Source organism: Vanessa atalanta, chromosome 8, assembly GCF_905147765.1.
Source record: "Vanessa atalanta chromosome 8, ilVanAtal1.2, whole genome shotgun sequence".
Taxonomy (NCBI): domain Eukaryota; kingdom Metazoa; phylum Arthropoda; class Insecta; order Lepidoptera; family Nymphalidae; genus Vanessa; species Vanessa atalanta.
This window is the reverse complement of record NC_061878.1, coordinates 3300717-3318446: the sequence shown is the minus strand read 5'-3', so window position 1 is coordinate 3318446 and position 17730 is coordinate 3300717. Positions and strand designations below refer to the sequence as shown.

General features: G+C 37.9%; 2 protein-coding genes across 3 annotated transcripts; one reads left to right on the top strand and one right to left on the bottom strand.

Annotated features, from left to right (window-relative positions):
• Positions 1-238: 238 nt before the first annotated feature.
• LOC125066084 (nuclear protein localization protein 4 homolog) lies at positions 239-17162 on the bottom strand. Of its 2 annotated transcripts, XM_047674004.1 has the most exons (11): positions 17033-17162; positions 16454-16723; positions 16195-16349; positions 15913-16085; positions 15325-15540; positions 12943-13135; positions 12717-12850; positions 12452-12612; positions 2591-3120; positions 2196-2231; positions 239-2157 (listed from the first exon to the last, which is right to left on the bottom strand). In XM_047674004.1, exons 1-10 carry the CDS (start codon positions 17051-17053, stop codon positions 2219-2221), a joined length of 1866 nt encoding a protein of 621 aa, XP_047529960.1. In that variant the 5' UTR covers positions 17054-17162; the 3' UTR covers positions 239-2157; positions 2196-2218. The 2 variants fall into 2 exon arrangements, with proteins under 2 accessions (XP_047529960.1, XP_047529959.1); XM_047674003.1 differs by having other exon boundaries at positions 239-2231.
• On the top strand, positions 5489-8593 carry LOC125066086 (peptidyl-prolyl cis-trans isomerase E). Its single transcript, XM_047674005.1, has one exon. The coding sequence runs from the start codon at positions 5699-5701 to the stop codon at positions 7193-7195; it is 1497 nt and encodes a 498-aa protein (XP_047529961.1). The 5' UTR covers positions 5489-5698; the 3' UTR covers positions 7196-8593.
• Positions 17163-17730: the final 568 nt, after the last annotated feature.

Genomic DNA, 17730 nt, shown 5'->3' with positions numbered 1-17730 from the left:
CCTGCAGCGCCTGAAATCGGCATGGCTGTGGCGGATTGTCATCCAATCGGATTACGAGTTAGTAGTGCCCATGTTTGCACAGACACTATTATTTTATTTCCTGTGCAATGGGCTATTTTATGTTGAAAATTGTAGCCATGCCATCGGTCAGATCGACGTCATAATTACTATACGTATTTACTTTATTTATCTACGGGGGGAGGAGGGGGGGGTCTTGTTGGAGAAAGAAACAGCTTTGTGTACAGCGCACACTGTATTTATCTGCTCTTTGTATAAAACTTACTGCGACCGACACCCAATATGAAGACAATCATATTAATACAATAAATAAACGTAATTTACACAAATATCTTATCGGAAATTGGAACAATATTTTCTCAATAGTGACGCAAAAAATATAACTTAAATTCACACATGCAACTCCTGGATATATTATATATGGAAAGGGTCGAGTGACGATTACATGATATTATAAATCAAATACATATGCAACACCGAAAAAAATATGTTATTTACAGTGATGTTTGACAAAAGCGAACATTCATTATTCACACGAAAAGCCTTAATTTTTTTGTCAAATATTTTGTACAAAGCTTTACCAAATAAATGTACAAGTATTAAAGGTTTGAATATTTCTGAAAATCAGTAAATAGGTTATTACGATGTTCTTTACTTTAATATATAATTGGAAGCAATTGAACGAAAAGGTTAGGCTTTAGGTATCGGTACTAATAAAGTAACAGTGGTGATACTCCTTTGAAAATAATCCAACGAAATACAAAGACCTTTTAATAAACATTAAAATATGTATTTAGTTTAATTTTATAAACTCGATATTTTATATTAAAAAGGTCAAATATGAAAAAAAAGTAAAACAATAAAATCAGAAATAAAGAGTGTAATTAAATTATAACCAATAACTACAGACATACTTTCAGTTTTATGTTCAGAAGGAATTATTTGAAAATAGGTTACGGATCTTTGGAGTTGGGATCCTTAACGTTGAAACACGTCCAATTCGACATCTGCATTTTTGACGTTAGCAGCATTTGACTGCGCAGTATTTAATATTAAAATAATCTCAATCGCTCAATACAGTTAACACATTTCTGACATACAACTTCATTATATTGAAAACCAGAGCCAGCTCGGTTTGCGCACACTTTTAAATGTCAAACCGATCGAAAAGGTCATTAAAGGTAAAAGAAGACTATATTTTTTCTACATCTTCACGTGCGAGCCATATTCGAACGCCTGAGTATTTTAGAGCGGCAAAATAACATGACGTTAAAATACAATTTACTTCAATGCGTGTTGATTTTAATGGTATTTTTTAAGCAATTGAATTGCAATACAGATATAGTCCATTCCTAAGAATTTCCTAAAATTGAGTCATTTTTTATATTCATTTGACGCACGGCTTAGTCGTGTGTCAGTAAAAATGTCACTGGGCGCGTTTCGAGATTAGCAACTCCATTTATTGAGATCGCTTCAAACTTTTTAAGTAGAAATCGTATAAAACTAAGTTACGTTAGGTGCAAGAATTGGATAAACTTCCGCTTGGCTCACATCTCCGATTGATCTGAGTTTTGGCATAAACATGGATATCGACGCGCTGATAATGAATTAAAACACGCGCAAATTTTATTTTCAATGTCAAATCTAGAAAATATATAAATTTAATATTTATATATTTTATAACAACATAAATATGTTTTATTTAATTTATAATAATAAATAATATGAAAATCTTAGAGGAAAATGCTTCCTAAAAATGTTGTAGGCCTTGTACCAAAACTTAGATCAATCAGAGGTTAGGGCTGAATGGAAGAACACACCAAGAATGATATAATTGTTCATTCACGTCTTTTTAAACATCGTTGATATAACGGAACTCCGGAGCGCTATCACAGATTTTTATTACAAGAATATAAAAAAAAAATGTCGAATAAATAATTTAGATAATAATAAGAGCGAAATTAACAAACACAATGTACACACAGCTCATAATTGTAAATATTGAAATATAATAACTACGCAGTACGTTCTTCAGTGAATACAAATAGAATAGGGTACAATAAAATAGCATTTATTTCCAATGTCTTAAAGTAAATAATAGAACAAATCGACACTAGCGACTAACAACTTCTAGTTCCCGGCGCCGCGCGCTGTCTTTAGTATAAAAGTGAACTCCCCTCGCTTGCTGATATTCTTCTATTTACATCGCGTTTCTGAAAACATATTACAAAAATAAATTATATATATAAAATTAATTGTTTAAATCGTAGGGACTTCTGACTGTTTAGATCAGCAATATCATCGAAGTACAGTAGTAGCCGGCTCCTTTGATCTTTTTAAAAGTTATTTAGTCCGAGTCATATACAAAACGAAACTAAGGAAGCGCTCATTTATAATTTTGCAAAGCTTGAATGTCTTGTTTATTGGTGATGATTATGTATATAATCTAAAGTACGGTGCGTTGTATACAGGTAACGTTAGATAGTTAAACAATTTAAAATGTAAATAGGGTTTCATATGTAGTAAAAATAAATCCCAATCAATAAAGCTGGCTGCCTCGCTTCACACTCGCCTCGGCATCGCGCACATCTCGCAGGCGTCCATGGGCGCCGCGTTGTGGAACGTGCACAACGGACACGTCCACACGCCTGCCTCCGCGCCACCCGCCTCCGCCCCCGCGCGCGCCTCCCCCGCCGACTCCGACTCGTCGGCGGCGCGCGCGAGTCGCAGCAGCGTGGCGGCGTGCGGCGCGGCGCGCCACGCCTCTGCCGCCGCCGCGTCGCGCGCCAGCACTGCGTCCAGCAGCGGCTGCAGCTGCTCCAGGGTCAGCGGAAGCGCCTCGTTGCTCGCCATATACAGCAGGACGTGGAAGTCAGATACGGCGTCAAGGAAGGAGGGCGCCTCCTGCAGCTGGCGGTGCAGCGCGCGTAGCGACTGCACGTGCCGCTGCAGCGGGCGGTTTGCTGGTGGGAAAGTGGCGCGCGGGCTAAAGGTGGGCTGCTGCGTTGTGGGTGCGACGCCGCACGGCACGTCCACCAGTAGGTACGCCACCGGTAGCCGCTTCGCCGACACGCCCACCTCGTTCCCGTACGCGTCTCGCTCCTGATGACACGCATAAAATATATATAATAAATTTTCACATATATTTTGCAACAGAAAAAAAAACAAATATAATATCATAAATAAAACAAATGGAACTTGTAAAATAAGTTACTAATAAAAAAAGAATAAATAATTAAAATATAATTTTGTATTCATTCTTTTTTGGTTAATATTGAAAATGCTAAATAATAATTCAGCTCCGATATTATTTGACGTCCTTCTTCTTTTATCAAACCAAACGACTGTCTGTCTTTTAAACGACTTGTTAAAGGACGGGTATAGGCTTTAAGGGTATTTGCATATATGTTAGAACTGATATAGAGAGCGCGTAATGTATGTATTTTAATAGATAAGCTATCGTCAATATATTTAAACGATGGGTAAATGTTATAATCCTGTATGAATGACCTGTCAATTTGAATTGAAGATTGAAGTCGTTCATACCGATTTCACCTACAGCTGTGCGGTGCGCACGACAAATTATACATACTGCATAAGTTTGTTCGCAAAAACAATTCACTATTACCTCACTCTCATAATCTCGAACCTAAAACGACTGGAAAGAGTTCAGGCGCGGGATGAACTTGCTTTCCAAGAATAAAAACACGGGCGAGTAAACACTGGCAACTTCCTGCTTACAGGTAGCTGTTAACATTGTCACCACAAAAAATCCCTACTAATTCATTATTAGCCCGAGGCGGCGTTTGAACTCACGATCTCCGCATCTGCAGCTTTATTATCTAGCCACTAGACCAACGAGGCATATAGTATCAATCCTTATCACAGTAAATAGTTACATTAATTTCAAGTTTTTTGTCATTAAAAATCGTCGTTTACACTGCAATTTAAATCGCTACGTTCACTGGTATTACCAGATATTTTAATAAAAGCATAAAGCCAAGCGATAACATGTAATATTAGCACCTTCAATACGGTAGCAGACATCGCTTGGCAAGTAAACAACCACTCATTATATTACTAAGATTATTTAAAAAATATATATGATACAGGTAAGTGGGTCACCTGATGATAAGTGGTGACCACCGCCCATAGAAAATGGTGCTATATGCAATATTTTTTCGTTGCCAATGCGCAATCAACCTTGGGAACTAAGATGTTATGTCCCTGTACCTGTAGTTACACTGGCTCACTCATCCTTTAAACCGGAACCCAACAATATAGAATACTATTGTTTGGCGTTAGAATATCTGATGAGTGAGTGGTACCTACTCAGACGGGCTTGCACAAAGCTCTATCAACAAGTCTACTTTCAGTTATGTACGATGCCTTTAAAAAATATAATCAAGTAAAACCCTAATGTTATCCTTTACGAAGTCGGGTCAAGTGGTTAGTACGTAAGTATAATACAATTTAGAATGTTCGTTTTCTGGTATCGTAATAATATACATCCGACATCAGTGATAACAGTATGATAGCAGTTTTAAAATATTTACATTTCATGCGATAACCATTGATCTAAATTATATGTATGTGTCAGTCATTTGTTTAATGTTTCAAAGAATCATTTAACTATATTTAGCATCGCTTTTACTTAAAATAATTTTCATCAGAAAAATATAAATTCGCATAATATGCCTTAATCACCTCTATTAATTACGAAGGATATGTAGAAAATTCAATCCTGCGTTACAGTCGCAAGTGACAAGGTCATGCCGAACAATATGTATTATAAATTCATCTACATTCAATTGCACGCAAGCGTAGTAATCATATGTCGGCCGGTACCTATCCCAGGCGACGTTACGTAAGTGGCGTTACGTAGCTGTGCATTGGTGGGCAGAGGGCTCGCTCGACCTGCGCGATCGATACCCGGGGCCGGACACCGTGTACGACACTGTGTCTTACCGTGTCGTATTGTGCCTGTGCGTTGCGCGTTACCGATAAGCCGGCTGTGATAACGCGGGCGGCCAGCGCGCGGCGGCGCTCTGTGACCCGCCCGCCTTTATCAAAGAATGTCACGCTCAGCTGTGTGAAGTATTCGCGAATTGACGTCGTCGCACGCTACAACATTGTAGCGACGTTCGTTTAAGTACGTTTTATAAAAAATTAATATGATTTTAAATTAGGGAAAAACAATTGAACAATATTCATATACTTCCGAGTATTACATCGAATTTTAAATTTGTCTCAATCTATAATCGAACATTAACAGTTGTTTAATTTAGCTACAATTATTTAAAATTTTAATTAATACGATAAAATAACAAATCTAATATAAAAATAAAGTTATATACTTTTTTACAATTGAAGAATGTTTTATTAGCCATATGCATGTAAATCTTTTGGAAAATCAAACAAAATACTGACAATAAAGAACGTCCGTACAACGTCACTGCGATTCACCGTAATCTGTTGATCGAGCGACGTGAAGCTCGGCGCAGAAGCGAAAAACAACATGGCGTATGTACACAAAACGTAAAATGATGTGGCACACCACATCAATAGTATTATTTTAGTAATAATTATTCATAGTTTTAAAACGAACCCGGGGTTTTGGCAACCGAATATCATAAAATGTGATCCAAATATTTAAAACAACGCCGCATCGACCTGGACGATGGCGTGCTTCGCGCTCGAAGACATCGAAGAGCTGGCGCTGTGCTCTTGCTGCAAGTGCGCCTTTGACGACGCAGAGAGAGCACCAAAGATCCTCGCGTGTAAACATCACTTCTGTTTGGCGTGCACACGCGGCGTGCTGGGCGGCAGCCGTGAGGTGCGCTGCGTGCACTGCTGGAAGCGTACCGAGCTCCCTGAAGGACGTGCAGAAGCTCTACCAACATACGCGGCGGTGCTCGCTCTGGCACGGAAACTGGCACCGGAGCCGCCTTGCGCTACTCACGCGCTGCCTGCTCTCTGGTGCGCAGCGTGCGGCGTGCGCGCTTGCCGAGCCTGTGACCATTCACACCACGCGCATTCGTTGCGTCCTCCGCGGGAAGCACGCATTCAGTTGCAGCGCGACGCTCGACTTCTGTTAGCCGATCTACAACGTCTGGCTGTACGCCAACGTGAGTTCCTGTTGCGCGCTCTTGATGCTGCCACGGCGCTCAAAGTGCGCCTTGAAGCAGAGCTTGCCGCGCCGGGCGGCCTTCTGTCAGCAACCGAACGTGCTCTCATCGAGATAGACTACGCTTTCGGTTCGCTCGCTACAGCATCTTCAGAACGAGATCGCCTACGCGCCCGCCACGCTGAGGCGCTTCTGCAATGCCGGCTTGATGATCTCATCCGCAACGCGAGTGTTCCGCTCGACTTCGAGCTGATGCGTCGGGCGCTCGCCGGACTCGGAGCAGGCGAATTTACTGCTTCAACAATGGTGGAGTGCCGTGATCCCATTCTATTTCTGGCCAACTATTGCACAGCGCAGCTTTACACGCGACACTGTCTAGCGCGACGGGCTCGGCTCTTGGACGGCGCGACAGACAGCGTGGCGGCGACGCTCGAACTAGACGCGGCTCCGGACATCTTATCGGATGCAGTGGACGCCTCTCCGGGAGCGACGAGTGGGACGACAGTGTCAAATGCCGCCGTGGGATCTCCTATACTGCGCAATCCTATCGTATTCCCCCTATTTTATTTCAATATAGAAGTAAACGGCTCGCCTTTCGGTCGCGTGGTGGTAGAAGTGCGCGAAGACGTTGCGCCGCGGATGTCTCGTAATTTCTCCATTCTCACAACGGGTGAGCTGGGCTTAGGATACCGCGGTTGCTCCGTTTTTCAGTGCTGGGAAAACGAGAGCATAATTACAGGTGATTTCGAGTTGAACAACGGCCGCGGCGGTCGTTCGGTATTCGAGGAAAGTTTCTTCATGCCGGATGATACTAAGATGGTAGCGGTGCGTGGCGCTGTGGGCATGCGCCGTTCACAGAAACGCCATGACAATTTAGGAATGGTCGGGTCACAGTTCCGCATCATGCTGCGTGAGATACGAGGCTTCACAGCCATATTTGCATTCGTAGTGGAGGGCTTAGATGTGGTCGACCGTTTGAGCCGCACAGGCGACAGTGCCGGCAAGCCGCACAGCACTATCATCATCGCTAGTTGCGGCAAGCTCAATTAAATAGCGCGTTTGTTTTCGAGCATATCAGTCGCGTCTTTTTAAAACTCCGATCTCTCACCACCTTGTACCTTATTTACATTTTCTAATCGTTGGACCAACCCTTATAGTTTTGTCTTTAAATTTTACTCAATCTGTGAGCTATTTTTGTAAGTATAGAACGTTTTGAAGTATTTACGTGAAGTTCGTCGGCTTGAGCTTCTATACTAGTTTTATTTGCGTATTTTGCGTGCGTGAAGTCAGTGTTGGGGTAATGAGTGACGTTGTCGTGATCGCGTCGAGCTATATTGTAGCTTTCGTGTCTCGTATCGCGAAGGCAAGTAATGCCGGCAACAGGGGTCCGGCGGTCGGCGTACGACGTCGGCCGTTCGTTTCGTTTCGTCCTAGAGTTTCAAAGCGTAGCGCACCGAGCGCCAGGGCTTCAACGACTCATCTCGTTAGCGACTAGTTGGCCTAGTCTAGATATATATCCGATTTAAATGAATATATTTTTGTTATAAGTATAAGGGTGCATGTGGGGCGCATGACGCGTTTGTTTAGCGTCAATCAGAGTTCAATTACCTCTGGTCGCACCTCATCACGTTGTAATCTTTAAGAGTTTAAATATAAATTTTCGATCGTATATGTGTGTCAATATAAATGTTAAATGTTATAGATGAATATTATTGATAGAGAATTATTTTGAGCGAGTCGCGCTATCGCTCGCGGTCGTCTGTGCGTAACGTATATTGAGCGCAGATTGTTCGTTCTTGTATCGACGTTAGTATAAGCATATAGATAAATATATTTACAAGCTATCGTTACCTCTCGAAATGCGATATTCTTCGGAGCGTTACTATTTAATGATAGATCTAGCACGAATTAAATCTCCGAAAGCATAAAGACTGTGATGATACCGTAAGTAAGGCAGAATGAGGAGGCGCGAAGCCTCCTGCCGGTGAGTGCCTGCTTATTATTGGGTAAATCGTATTTACTGTTTATCGTCGTCGTTTCGTTCTTTCGCGAAGCGGCAGCAGGTCGGGAAATTGCGGGGTGATGGGGGGGAAGAAGTTAACTGATTGATCTTTGTGATCCATAGCCTGTTTGTCGTAAAGACTCGCCTATTTGTTAAGTTTATTTTTCTATATTATCAATGTTTATATGAGAACCGACGACAGACGTAGGTCGTTGGTCATCTCTTGGTATTCTATTGACGTGTTGTAAATTGTAATTCGTGTTGACTATATTAAGATTATATGTTTAAATAAATAGTAGAAGACGTTTTATTTCTCGATATAGTTTATAATGTGAATGAAGGTGACGGTAATGTCGTCTATTTTGTTAATAATTCAGATTGGCATGTGAACTGTCCATTGCGAAGTCGTGATATATAATATATACATATATATATAAATAAATATATGGAGCAGCATTGCGAGTGTTTTACTAACCATTCCACTTTTTAAATCCTTTCAACATTTTCACATCAGAACTCTGATAACTTTTACGTAGAACAAATATTAAAAAAAATATATTAAATCATTGAATATTTTACTTACATTACTTCAATAAAGATATAATTACATATCTTACTGATAACATTTAATTTTGGTTATATTTTGAAAATTATTTGGAAATGGCAAATAAGAGGAAAATAACATCAAATGGGCAAAGTTTTCTCGAACATATTCACTCCTACAATTATTGCCCAATATGTCGATAAAAACAGGACTTCCCAACTTGGTGGAGTTGCTCTCTAGGCGTTAAGATATAAAAAATTCATAGCCATTAAAAAAATGTAGGTGGACTGGGGAATGGGCCACATGATGAAATATTATCCAATAAGATGCTGTGAAAAATTCTAATCATTCTCCAAATCGCCAATGCGCTATCAATCTTAGGAATGAATATGTTATGTCATTGTGCTTTTTGTTACACTGGCTCACTGACCCTTCACATATCGAAACAATACTACGTATTGCTGTTTGGCGGTAAAATATCTAACGAACGGGTGATACCTAGCCAGACGGGCTTGTAAATTATTATTTTACATACAACATACTTAACAATAACAATAATAACAACTTCATAATGTAATAATAATAACTTTATATATTTCGACTAAAGTGTTATTTTTAAGAATGATTCCTCAAGCACCGACTTTCTTAAAATGCATTGCCACAACAATGTAATTTTTTCATTATAGCAATAAAAAAAATGGGGGCACGAATATATGTAGTATGTCTGTTAGTCTGTTCTTATTGCTTAAAGTCATACATTAATATATTCAACGCTCAGTTTCTCTACAATAAAACAAAATAATAAAAAGGTAACTACACGAATTTATAATGCCACGGGTTTTATAATAACTCGTTGACATCAATGAACTCTAAGCTAACATATTTGTTTAATACTTAATACCGTCATGTTTTCATAGAACTGATGTTGTTTTCTCCCATGGACTATTCTGCAACGCAGGGTATACTTTAGTGCGCTACACGCACATTTTACACTCAGTAGAGCACACTACATCTCACTCTTATAATCTGATTCTGATGGGATGGCAAATCGAGGCAATCAGAAAAAGTTCAGGCAAAAGGCGGATGAGCGATGGCTAAGGGTACACTTTAGTGCGCTACACGCAAATTTTACACTCACTAGTACACTCTACATCCCACTCTTATAATCTGATTCTGATGGGATGGCAATTCGAGGCAATTGTAAAAAGTTCTGGCACAAGACCGATGGCTATATAGTATATAAGTATCATGAACAGTAGGGAAATATAAACAATGCCAGCTTCCAAGCTCTGGACTGCTACTAAGATCTTGGCTTAGTATAATTAATGAATCAAAGATGCATATTTTACTTGCCAAATAATAGCAGAATATCGTGATTCACGTGTAATGTAAGTATAATTCTGTCCCAATTTTGACATATCATTGTTGTGTTCTATGAACTGATATTGATATACTCTTTGTATTATTCCATGAATGTCGCGAATTCATAGACGAAAATAATAAATATATATATATATATATAAATGGACGTGAATTACATTTAAATAATTTATGAGATACTGTGCTTTACATAGGTATGTATTGTTATACATACCTATCTACCTATTATACATATCTTGTTAGATACCAATAACTTTACTTAAACATTCATAAAAAGTAATACGAAATTAAATACGACCACGGACCATGCCCTTACCTTATTATTGAGGTATCAACCAGTAACCTTGTATTGCCAAACTACCAAGGCTTGCACAAAGCCACCAATAATTTATATCATTCAAATTTGTCTTCAATTCAAAGCTAGATTTTCAAAATTGTTTTCTTTATATACTTATTTAATATTATGTAATTGAAATTTAAATATACCTACGTCAAAACTAGCATACTGAGACCTAATCTGAGGTTGCTGGTAAATAAAAACTAATTTTATATAAAGAATCAGATTTTAATGCATTAGTCATGTAAACGCAAGGACTATTTGTTTATTGTTACAAAATGCACTTCGCCTAAACTCTTTCCATATTATGGTACCGATTTTATTAACACCGTCCCGCTGATTACACAAGGGATGAATCATTGATATATCTACATTTTTTTAATATAATAGGTAGGCGAACGAACTTATAGGTTACTTGATGGGAGAAGTGGTAACTAGCCCTTACAGATATTGGCATCGTGAGAAATATTAACCATTCCTTATTATATATATTGGTGTAGACCAATGCACCATCAATCTCGGGAACTAAGATGTTATGTCCTATTTGCTTTTGACTGTATTAAATTTGATGAGCGGTTGGTACATGGAAAGAAATTATGGAAGGAAACTGCAACATGAACTATTGAATGGTGAACGTCTCGTAATTAGACGACACTTTACATCGTTGGTTGGAGTCTATATTTTAATGGCATAAGGAGTAAAACTTATCATACCTTAGATTTGCATAAAGCTCAATCTCATAGTTCACCAGTTTTTGATTAATATATAATAAAATTGGAGTGTCTGTTTGTAATATTAATAACCGCTTTTTACTAAATGCATACGTGTATACTCGGTACATATACCAATATAACATTTTTTTTTTCTAATTTTGTCTGTCTGTTTGTTTGTTCCGGCTAATCTCTGAAATGGCTGGCCCATTTTTGTCTTTCACTGGCAGATAGCTGATGAAATAAGGAGCAATTTAGGCTACAACAATAACTTTTTTGTGAAATTAAAACGCACACGTAGTCGCGGGAACAGCTAGTTTAAAATACAAATCTATTCCAATTAAGTACTTTATTTATATTTCCACAGTTATAATAATTTCGTAGTGATAAATTCACCGACATTCAAAACGCGAATTTCTTGTAAAACATAATGATTACCAAATATTTTAGATCTCGACCAATTTACTCCTCCTGTTGTTCGAATAGGCTAAATGCGATATTGTCTATGTGTAACGGTGATCACTTATCATTGCTCGTCTGCCTTCCTCTAACAACAATAAACGCGTTCGTATTTGCGGGAATCCCCTTAAATATAATATATATATATAGAGTTTTTTAAGGGAACACTGCTAAAGTCAAATCAGACAATTTTTTTTTTTATGATTTTTCTATAAATTATAGTAACATTTTGTATATTATACTTCTACTTCAAATAGCACATTCAACTGAATAATTTAGAATCATGTATTTTAATAGGATGGTGTTTATTTTGTTTCAGTATGTCAAGTAGAGCTGATCTGTCAGGAGTTCTGCGTATCTGGACAAAGATATTTTCCCTTCGCTGGATATTTTGGAATTTAGATTTTTATTCTGTAGTCCAATAGTTTCGATTTACTTTAATTTTGAGCAAATTTCATTGCATCGATTGATTTTGAAATTAAACTATTAATCTTGAGTGTTCTTTTAATCTTTTTTTTTTACTCTAAAATTATCCTTGTAAAGATCGCATAGAAAAGCATGGAGTAAAATATGAATTGTATAAATATATTTGTCGCGCGACTTTGTATTAATAATTTAGATGAAATCATTAGTATTTAAAGTGTCATTATTTGACCGCACAGCAAATATGTTGTGTCCCCTCGAAGCCTGGCCCAGCCAGCATCGGTTCCGTATTAGCCTTGCGTGACGTCAGCGCGTCGCACCGGCGCCGCATTCACCCCGTACCACAAGCCAGCACCTCGCACCTGTTCCGCATACACCTCGTGTCCCAACAGCGCCCTGCCTGTCCAGCTCTCGCCTCGTGTCACACGTGTGGCAAACATTCCGTACTCACCTTGTAGTACACGTCGGGCACGTATTGCTGTGGCGAGCAGTCCCGAATGTAGCCGAGGTCGGGCGCGTCACGCGTTGGCAGTAGGATACCGTCGCGCACCAGCGCCTGGCACTGCCCGGACACCTGGTAGCCTTCCAGGTGGATCTGGTTGTTGCTATCGCCTGGAAAGGAGGGAGACGATTTTATATCGAAAAGCCGCAGGCAAAAAAATATTTTGAATATTCCATTTTTAATAAGCTGTACGAAGGTAAAATTAAAAGCTCACCGGTAACGCAGACGGTGACGAACTTGGAACCGAAGTAACCCGATGAGGCGTGACGGCACGCGTTAGGGTGTTCGTTCTGAAAGTGACCCGCCATGATGCACTCCTGCGCCGACAGGAAGTGTGTATCCACGCCGCTGCAAAAATAAAGGTACGTCAAAATCGATCATGGTGTAAAATCTTACGACGTCCGTTCAGGCGCGAGTGAGGCTACGGATGAAAAACTCACCGCAGAGACTTGACGGTGGCCGCGGCCAGGTCGAGCGGCAGCAGGTCGGTGAAGAGCCAGCCCACGGGGCGCAGACGCAGCCGAGCCGCCAGCGCCGCAGCCAGCGCGCCGCGCTCGTCCGCACACAGCCGCACGGCGTCGCGCGAGCACTCCTGCGCCGGCTCGTACACGGCCGCTACGCGAGCGCGGATACCTGCGGAACTCGACTCGTGTGAGCATCACCATGGAAAGGACTCTACTAAAATAACGACTAATACTTATGATGTTAGTAATATGGTCCTGCGAGGTTATTAATGCTCAACAAAATTAGGAAAATTTATAAAAACATTTGGTATAAATAATCAGATTTTTGTCATCCGTGCAAGACAATGTCTTGCCTAGCAACGTAAAGTTTTGTCACAAATTTATAAGAGTAACAACAAACTATTTTAGCTTGCGATCACCGATAGACCATAGTTAAAAACTAATAAATAAATAAAAACTTTCTTTAATTCATATTTTATGGATTTATTTTCATTTTAAAGATTGCTAATCCCGCAGAGTTATTTAAGGTTGACAGTCGAAGGAAGCCGTTTGACCAATTGCCATGAAGGTCGGCAAATACATATGTATGCATTTTTTCACTTTGTTGTAACACGCCACCAGATGGCGCAATAGTGAAATGGACTTCTATAACTTACAACCGAATATATTTACACAAACAGGATAGTGTCAGTCAGGCTTTACTAGCCTGTATAAAAATGGGTGTTGGTATATAATATGTTTTAAATTAAATAGACTTCGACACAGCTTGACCAATTACCATAAAAATGGCACTTAATTATTTTTTTATATATATTCTATTTTACCTCACATTGATTTGTATACATATTTTAATTAGTCTAACTTATTTATACAAGCTGTGGTTTCCTGTCATTGAAAGAAAACACATATTTAATTGTGATTTAGAGCATTTTTTCTTATTCAAACTTAGGGTAACTTTGATTGGAAATCCTAAAAAAACAAATAGATATTTTTTTACTGGCTACTATGTTGCGGTTCGCCACCAGATAGTGATGAAGCACATCAACTGCTATACCATTCAACCAATAGTCATTACCATGGACATACATAGGTTTTGTAAACAAAGATTTATTTCTACCCTTCCTCTGTTTTTTTTGACAAACACAACAACTATTTTAGATCATTAATTTTTATATACAGAAGTATATAAATATATGTAAAAAAACGAAAAGTTTTTCAGGTTTAGTAAGTTTAGATTGTTGTTTTATGTACACTATAAATATTTTTAGCCACATTTATAGATCTGGAGGCCCTGGGACAACAAAGTAGTGGAGGTGTGGTGGATGGGATTAATTATTACTTTACAAAATAATTTGAATAAATTTTATCAGAAAGTAAAGAAATATGAAATAATTTGAATATCCGGAAAATATCATTATAAAATATAATAAAAAATGCACTTGCAATGTTGCATCCATTATTGTGTAAAGTTTTTAATATGAGATGAATTTACTTACAATTACATCAACAAATGTTTGGATGAAGGAACATTCTCTGATACCTTGAAAATAGTTAAAGTAATTCTCATTCATAAATCTAGAAATAAAATCTGTCTAGGAAACTATTACACAAACAATTCTCCTCATCCTCATCCAATACTTAGTTATACATAAATTTGCGAAAAACATTGAACAGACATTGTTGACTTTTACTACCATTACATTAAATATTGGTAACATTTGATACTGTAAGCCACAAATTTTTTTAAAAAGGTTGCTAGATATTGGAGTTTTACTGCACCTTAAATGTAAAATGCTTACTAATCAATTTCAGGTAGTTAATATTGAGAGATGCAATGTGTCCTATAAAAAAGTACAAACAGCGTTCCTCAGGAATCCATATTAGGCTTATTACTCTTCCTAATTCATATTAACAATATTCATACTAAAAATAAATTTATGAGTTACTTTTTTATATGTATAAGACTGTTACCAATCACAATGAATGCCCCAATAGATTTAGATCTTTAGTTTTAATCTAACCTACATATAATAAACATATCAAAATCTAAATACATCATATTTGCAGTAAAAATATTGTATATAAATAAACAATCTGATGAAGTTAATATCAACAACAAGGTTTCACTAGAGTTGATCAGGAAAAATATTTAGAAATAAATTTAAACAATAAAATCATGAAGGAGAGAGTAATAATTAAGAAATCAAAGAAAAGTTACACCTGTGTGAAGCCAACCAACAGTAATGGAATATGCTTTTGCTATTTAATGAATATGCACGCATTTAATTGTGGTAGCAAATGCATATTGAATACTTGTTTAGTTGGACTAAAAACATTTATTAAATCAGAATATCTCACCCAGTGGCACGTCCGGATGTCGCTCATACTGTCCGTAGAGCAGACCGATGCGCTGGTGGCCCGTGGCACGCCAGTAGGCCAGAAAACGGTCTACGGGTGCTGCATGCTCCAGCAGCACATTGTCGACGTGTCGGTAAGGCTGGCGGTTAAGCGTCACGGCGCCGGGCTGACACGACGAGCAGATGCCGCGCGGCCACGGAGGATGCTCCTTGCAGCCTGCAAACATACATATTACATATACAGGCATGCATATTTAATATTATACATTCAATAATTGGTTCAGTTTATATAACTTACATTAAAAAAAAAACATATAAAATTTGGTTAACCATTAGTTTTTTTTCCTGTTGGCTAGCTTGGCTAGCTTTATAATCAGTCTGTCTGTGTATTACTCTTTTATGACCGAACCAGTGAATCGAACTTAATGAAATTTGGTATGAAGCAAGCTTCAATATAAATATGCTATAGGCTACTTTTTATATCTAGCAGCTGAAGAAAACCCCTTAAGCACAATCGAAGTTGCGGGTGACAGCTAGTAATGAAACCTTAAACATATTGAAATAAGTAAGGCTTTAAATGTTACATTACCTGGTTTTATTTTGCATGAGAGTTCATCTAATGTGATGAACTTGCCAGATGTCATCTTACGAAGATACGAATGGAATGACATGTGCTTTATGTTATGCTCTTTGAGGTAGCCCTCATCCCATGGTTCCAGAGGAGAACAGTGAACACAACAACCCTTTGAATTGTGACGGCATCTGAAAATCAGAAAAAGACATTGTTAACATTACTGTTAACTTGATATAGTTAAATACAATAATTGCAAAAAAACACAATAAGCAAACAATAATTATCATTGTTTCTTACAATTTTTCATCTCTTTGTCGCTGAATAGTTCCTGGAAGGCGATATAGCTCCAAGTCCACTTCATCCTCCACAGGGAGATTAGTCTTTGTGGCTGAACTTGAAGGTTCTACTGATGATGGGCCAGCCTCTGATTGTTCTTGTGGCTTAACTTTTACCTAATAAAAAAAATTAAAGTTTGATTGCCAATTAGTAATATTTACTTTAACTATACATAGGTAAAGCAAGTAGTTTGGTTACTTGCCAGGTCATAGGAACTTACTTCTGCACTGCTTGTAGAAGGTTGATCAAAGAGCACTGTGCCATTAACAGAACTCAAGTAAAGCATGTCTCCGTGTTGTAAACCATAGTCTCGTAACTGACGTGACTTGCTCGAAGTAATTTCTTCTTTCTTCGCGCGATCTTTATACAACGCAAATCCGAAAGTATTGAGGCGCAAGGTTTCATAAACACGTTCAAACAGTCGCGACGTAACATCAGTGTCCAGAGCCTCTACACGCGTCGTACCCTCGGACGACTGCACCCGCAGCGTCTAAACAAGACAACGAACACAGATGTGTCCAAGTGTCAATAAACCTTACTTACAAAAATGCAAAGTCATCGTATTTGTAAGACATTGAACATTCAAACAATGCAGGCTTCACCGTATGTTTATATTTTTACCAGAAATTAAAAAAAACATTGAGTTGTTGTAGGTACGTAGAGAAAAATTCAAAAAGTTGACATGTAACACCAAATTATTTGAAGGTTTCAAAGACCTATATAGGTCCTAATCGAATTATACTTTTACATGTTTAATGAGTTTTAAGTCAATAAATCTTTAAGGATAGTTAATATTTACCATCTTCTTAGATCCAGACATTTTTTTAATAAAATAATAAAATAACTACACAGCACTACACTGACATGACAATTTTAAAGACTGACAATGACATGACATAATAACAACTTTCGTTCTAAAACGTTATGAATCAACAGCGGAGCTAATGACATTATATTCGTAGCTTGAGCAAAAAATAATCTTCCTACCTGACATTGGCAAGATAATTTATGGCTGGTTGTCAAACTAAAAGCCTTTAAAGTAACAAAAAAATAAGGTACTACTTAAGGCGGTTACTGGCCTGTTAAAAAAACAAAACTTTTTTTAAATCTAATTAATAATATTTTATCATTACTAATTCGACATATTCCCGTTAAGAGATAGTAGAGGTGCAAACATGCAAAAGTTAACCATTATTGAGTAACCAAAAATGCAACTTAAGACATTTATTTTAAAAAAAGGATGAAATTAAAAATCATTTTTCTTCTGATTTATAAAAAACGATTCAACATTGATTATTTATTAATATTAAAACTACAAGTATCGGTCCAAATTTAGAACAGCGACCTGGAAAGCGAAATTATTTCAATATATTTTGTGATTTTTTTCCACAGAGATGCCTTAAAAATAAGACAAAAGAGATTAACATTTTTTTTTTAAATCTTACATGTATTACTATAGGATTATTTAAATTTAAAACATACCGTCATAGTCAATAG

What these genes read in the sequence shown, in the direction of transcription:
- LOC125066086 (XM_047674005.1), top strand. Translation starts at nt 5,699, where the DNA reads ATGGCGTGCTTCGCGCTCGAAGACATCGAAGAGCTGGCGCTGTGCTCT.
- LOC125066084 (XM_047674003.1), bottom strand. Translation starts at nt 17,053, where the DNA reads ATGTCTGGATCTAAGAAGATG. An exon ending in CTTCTACAAGCAGTGCAGAA is followed by an intron (nt 16,350 to 16,453) that starts GTAAGTTCCTAT and finishes TTTTTTTATTAG; the next exon opens with GTAAAAGTTAAGCCACAAGA. An exon ending in ACATCCGGACGTGCCACTGG is followed by an intron (nt 13,136 to 15,324) that starts GTGAGATATTCT and finishes CGAGTTCCGCAG; the next exon opens with GTATCCGCGCTCGCGTAGCG.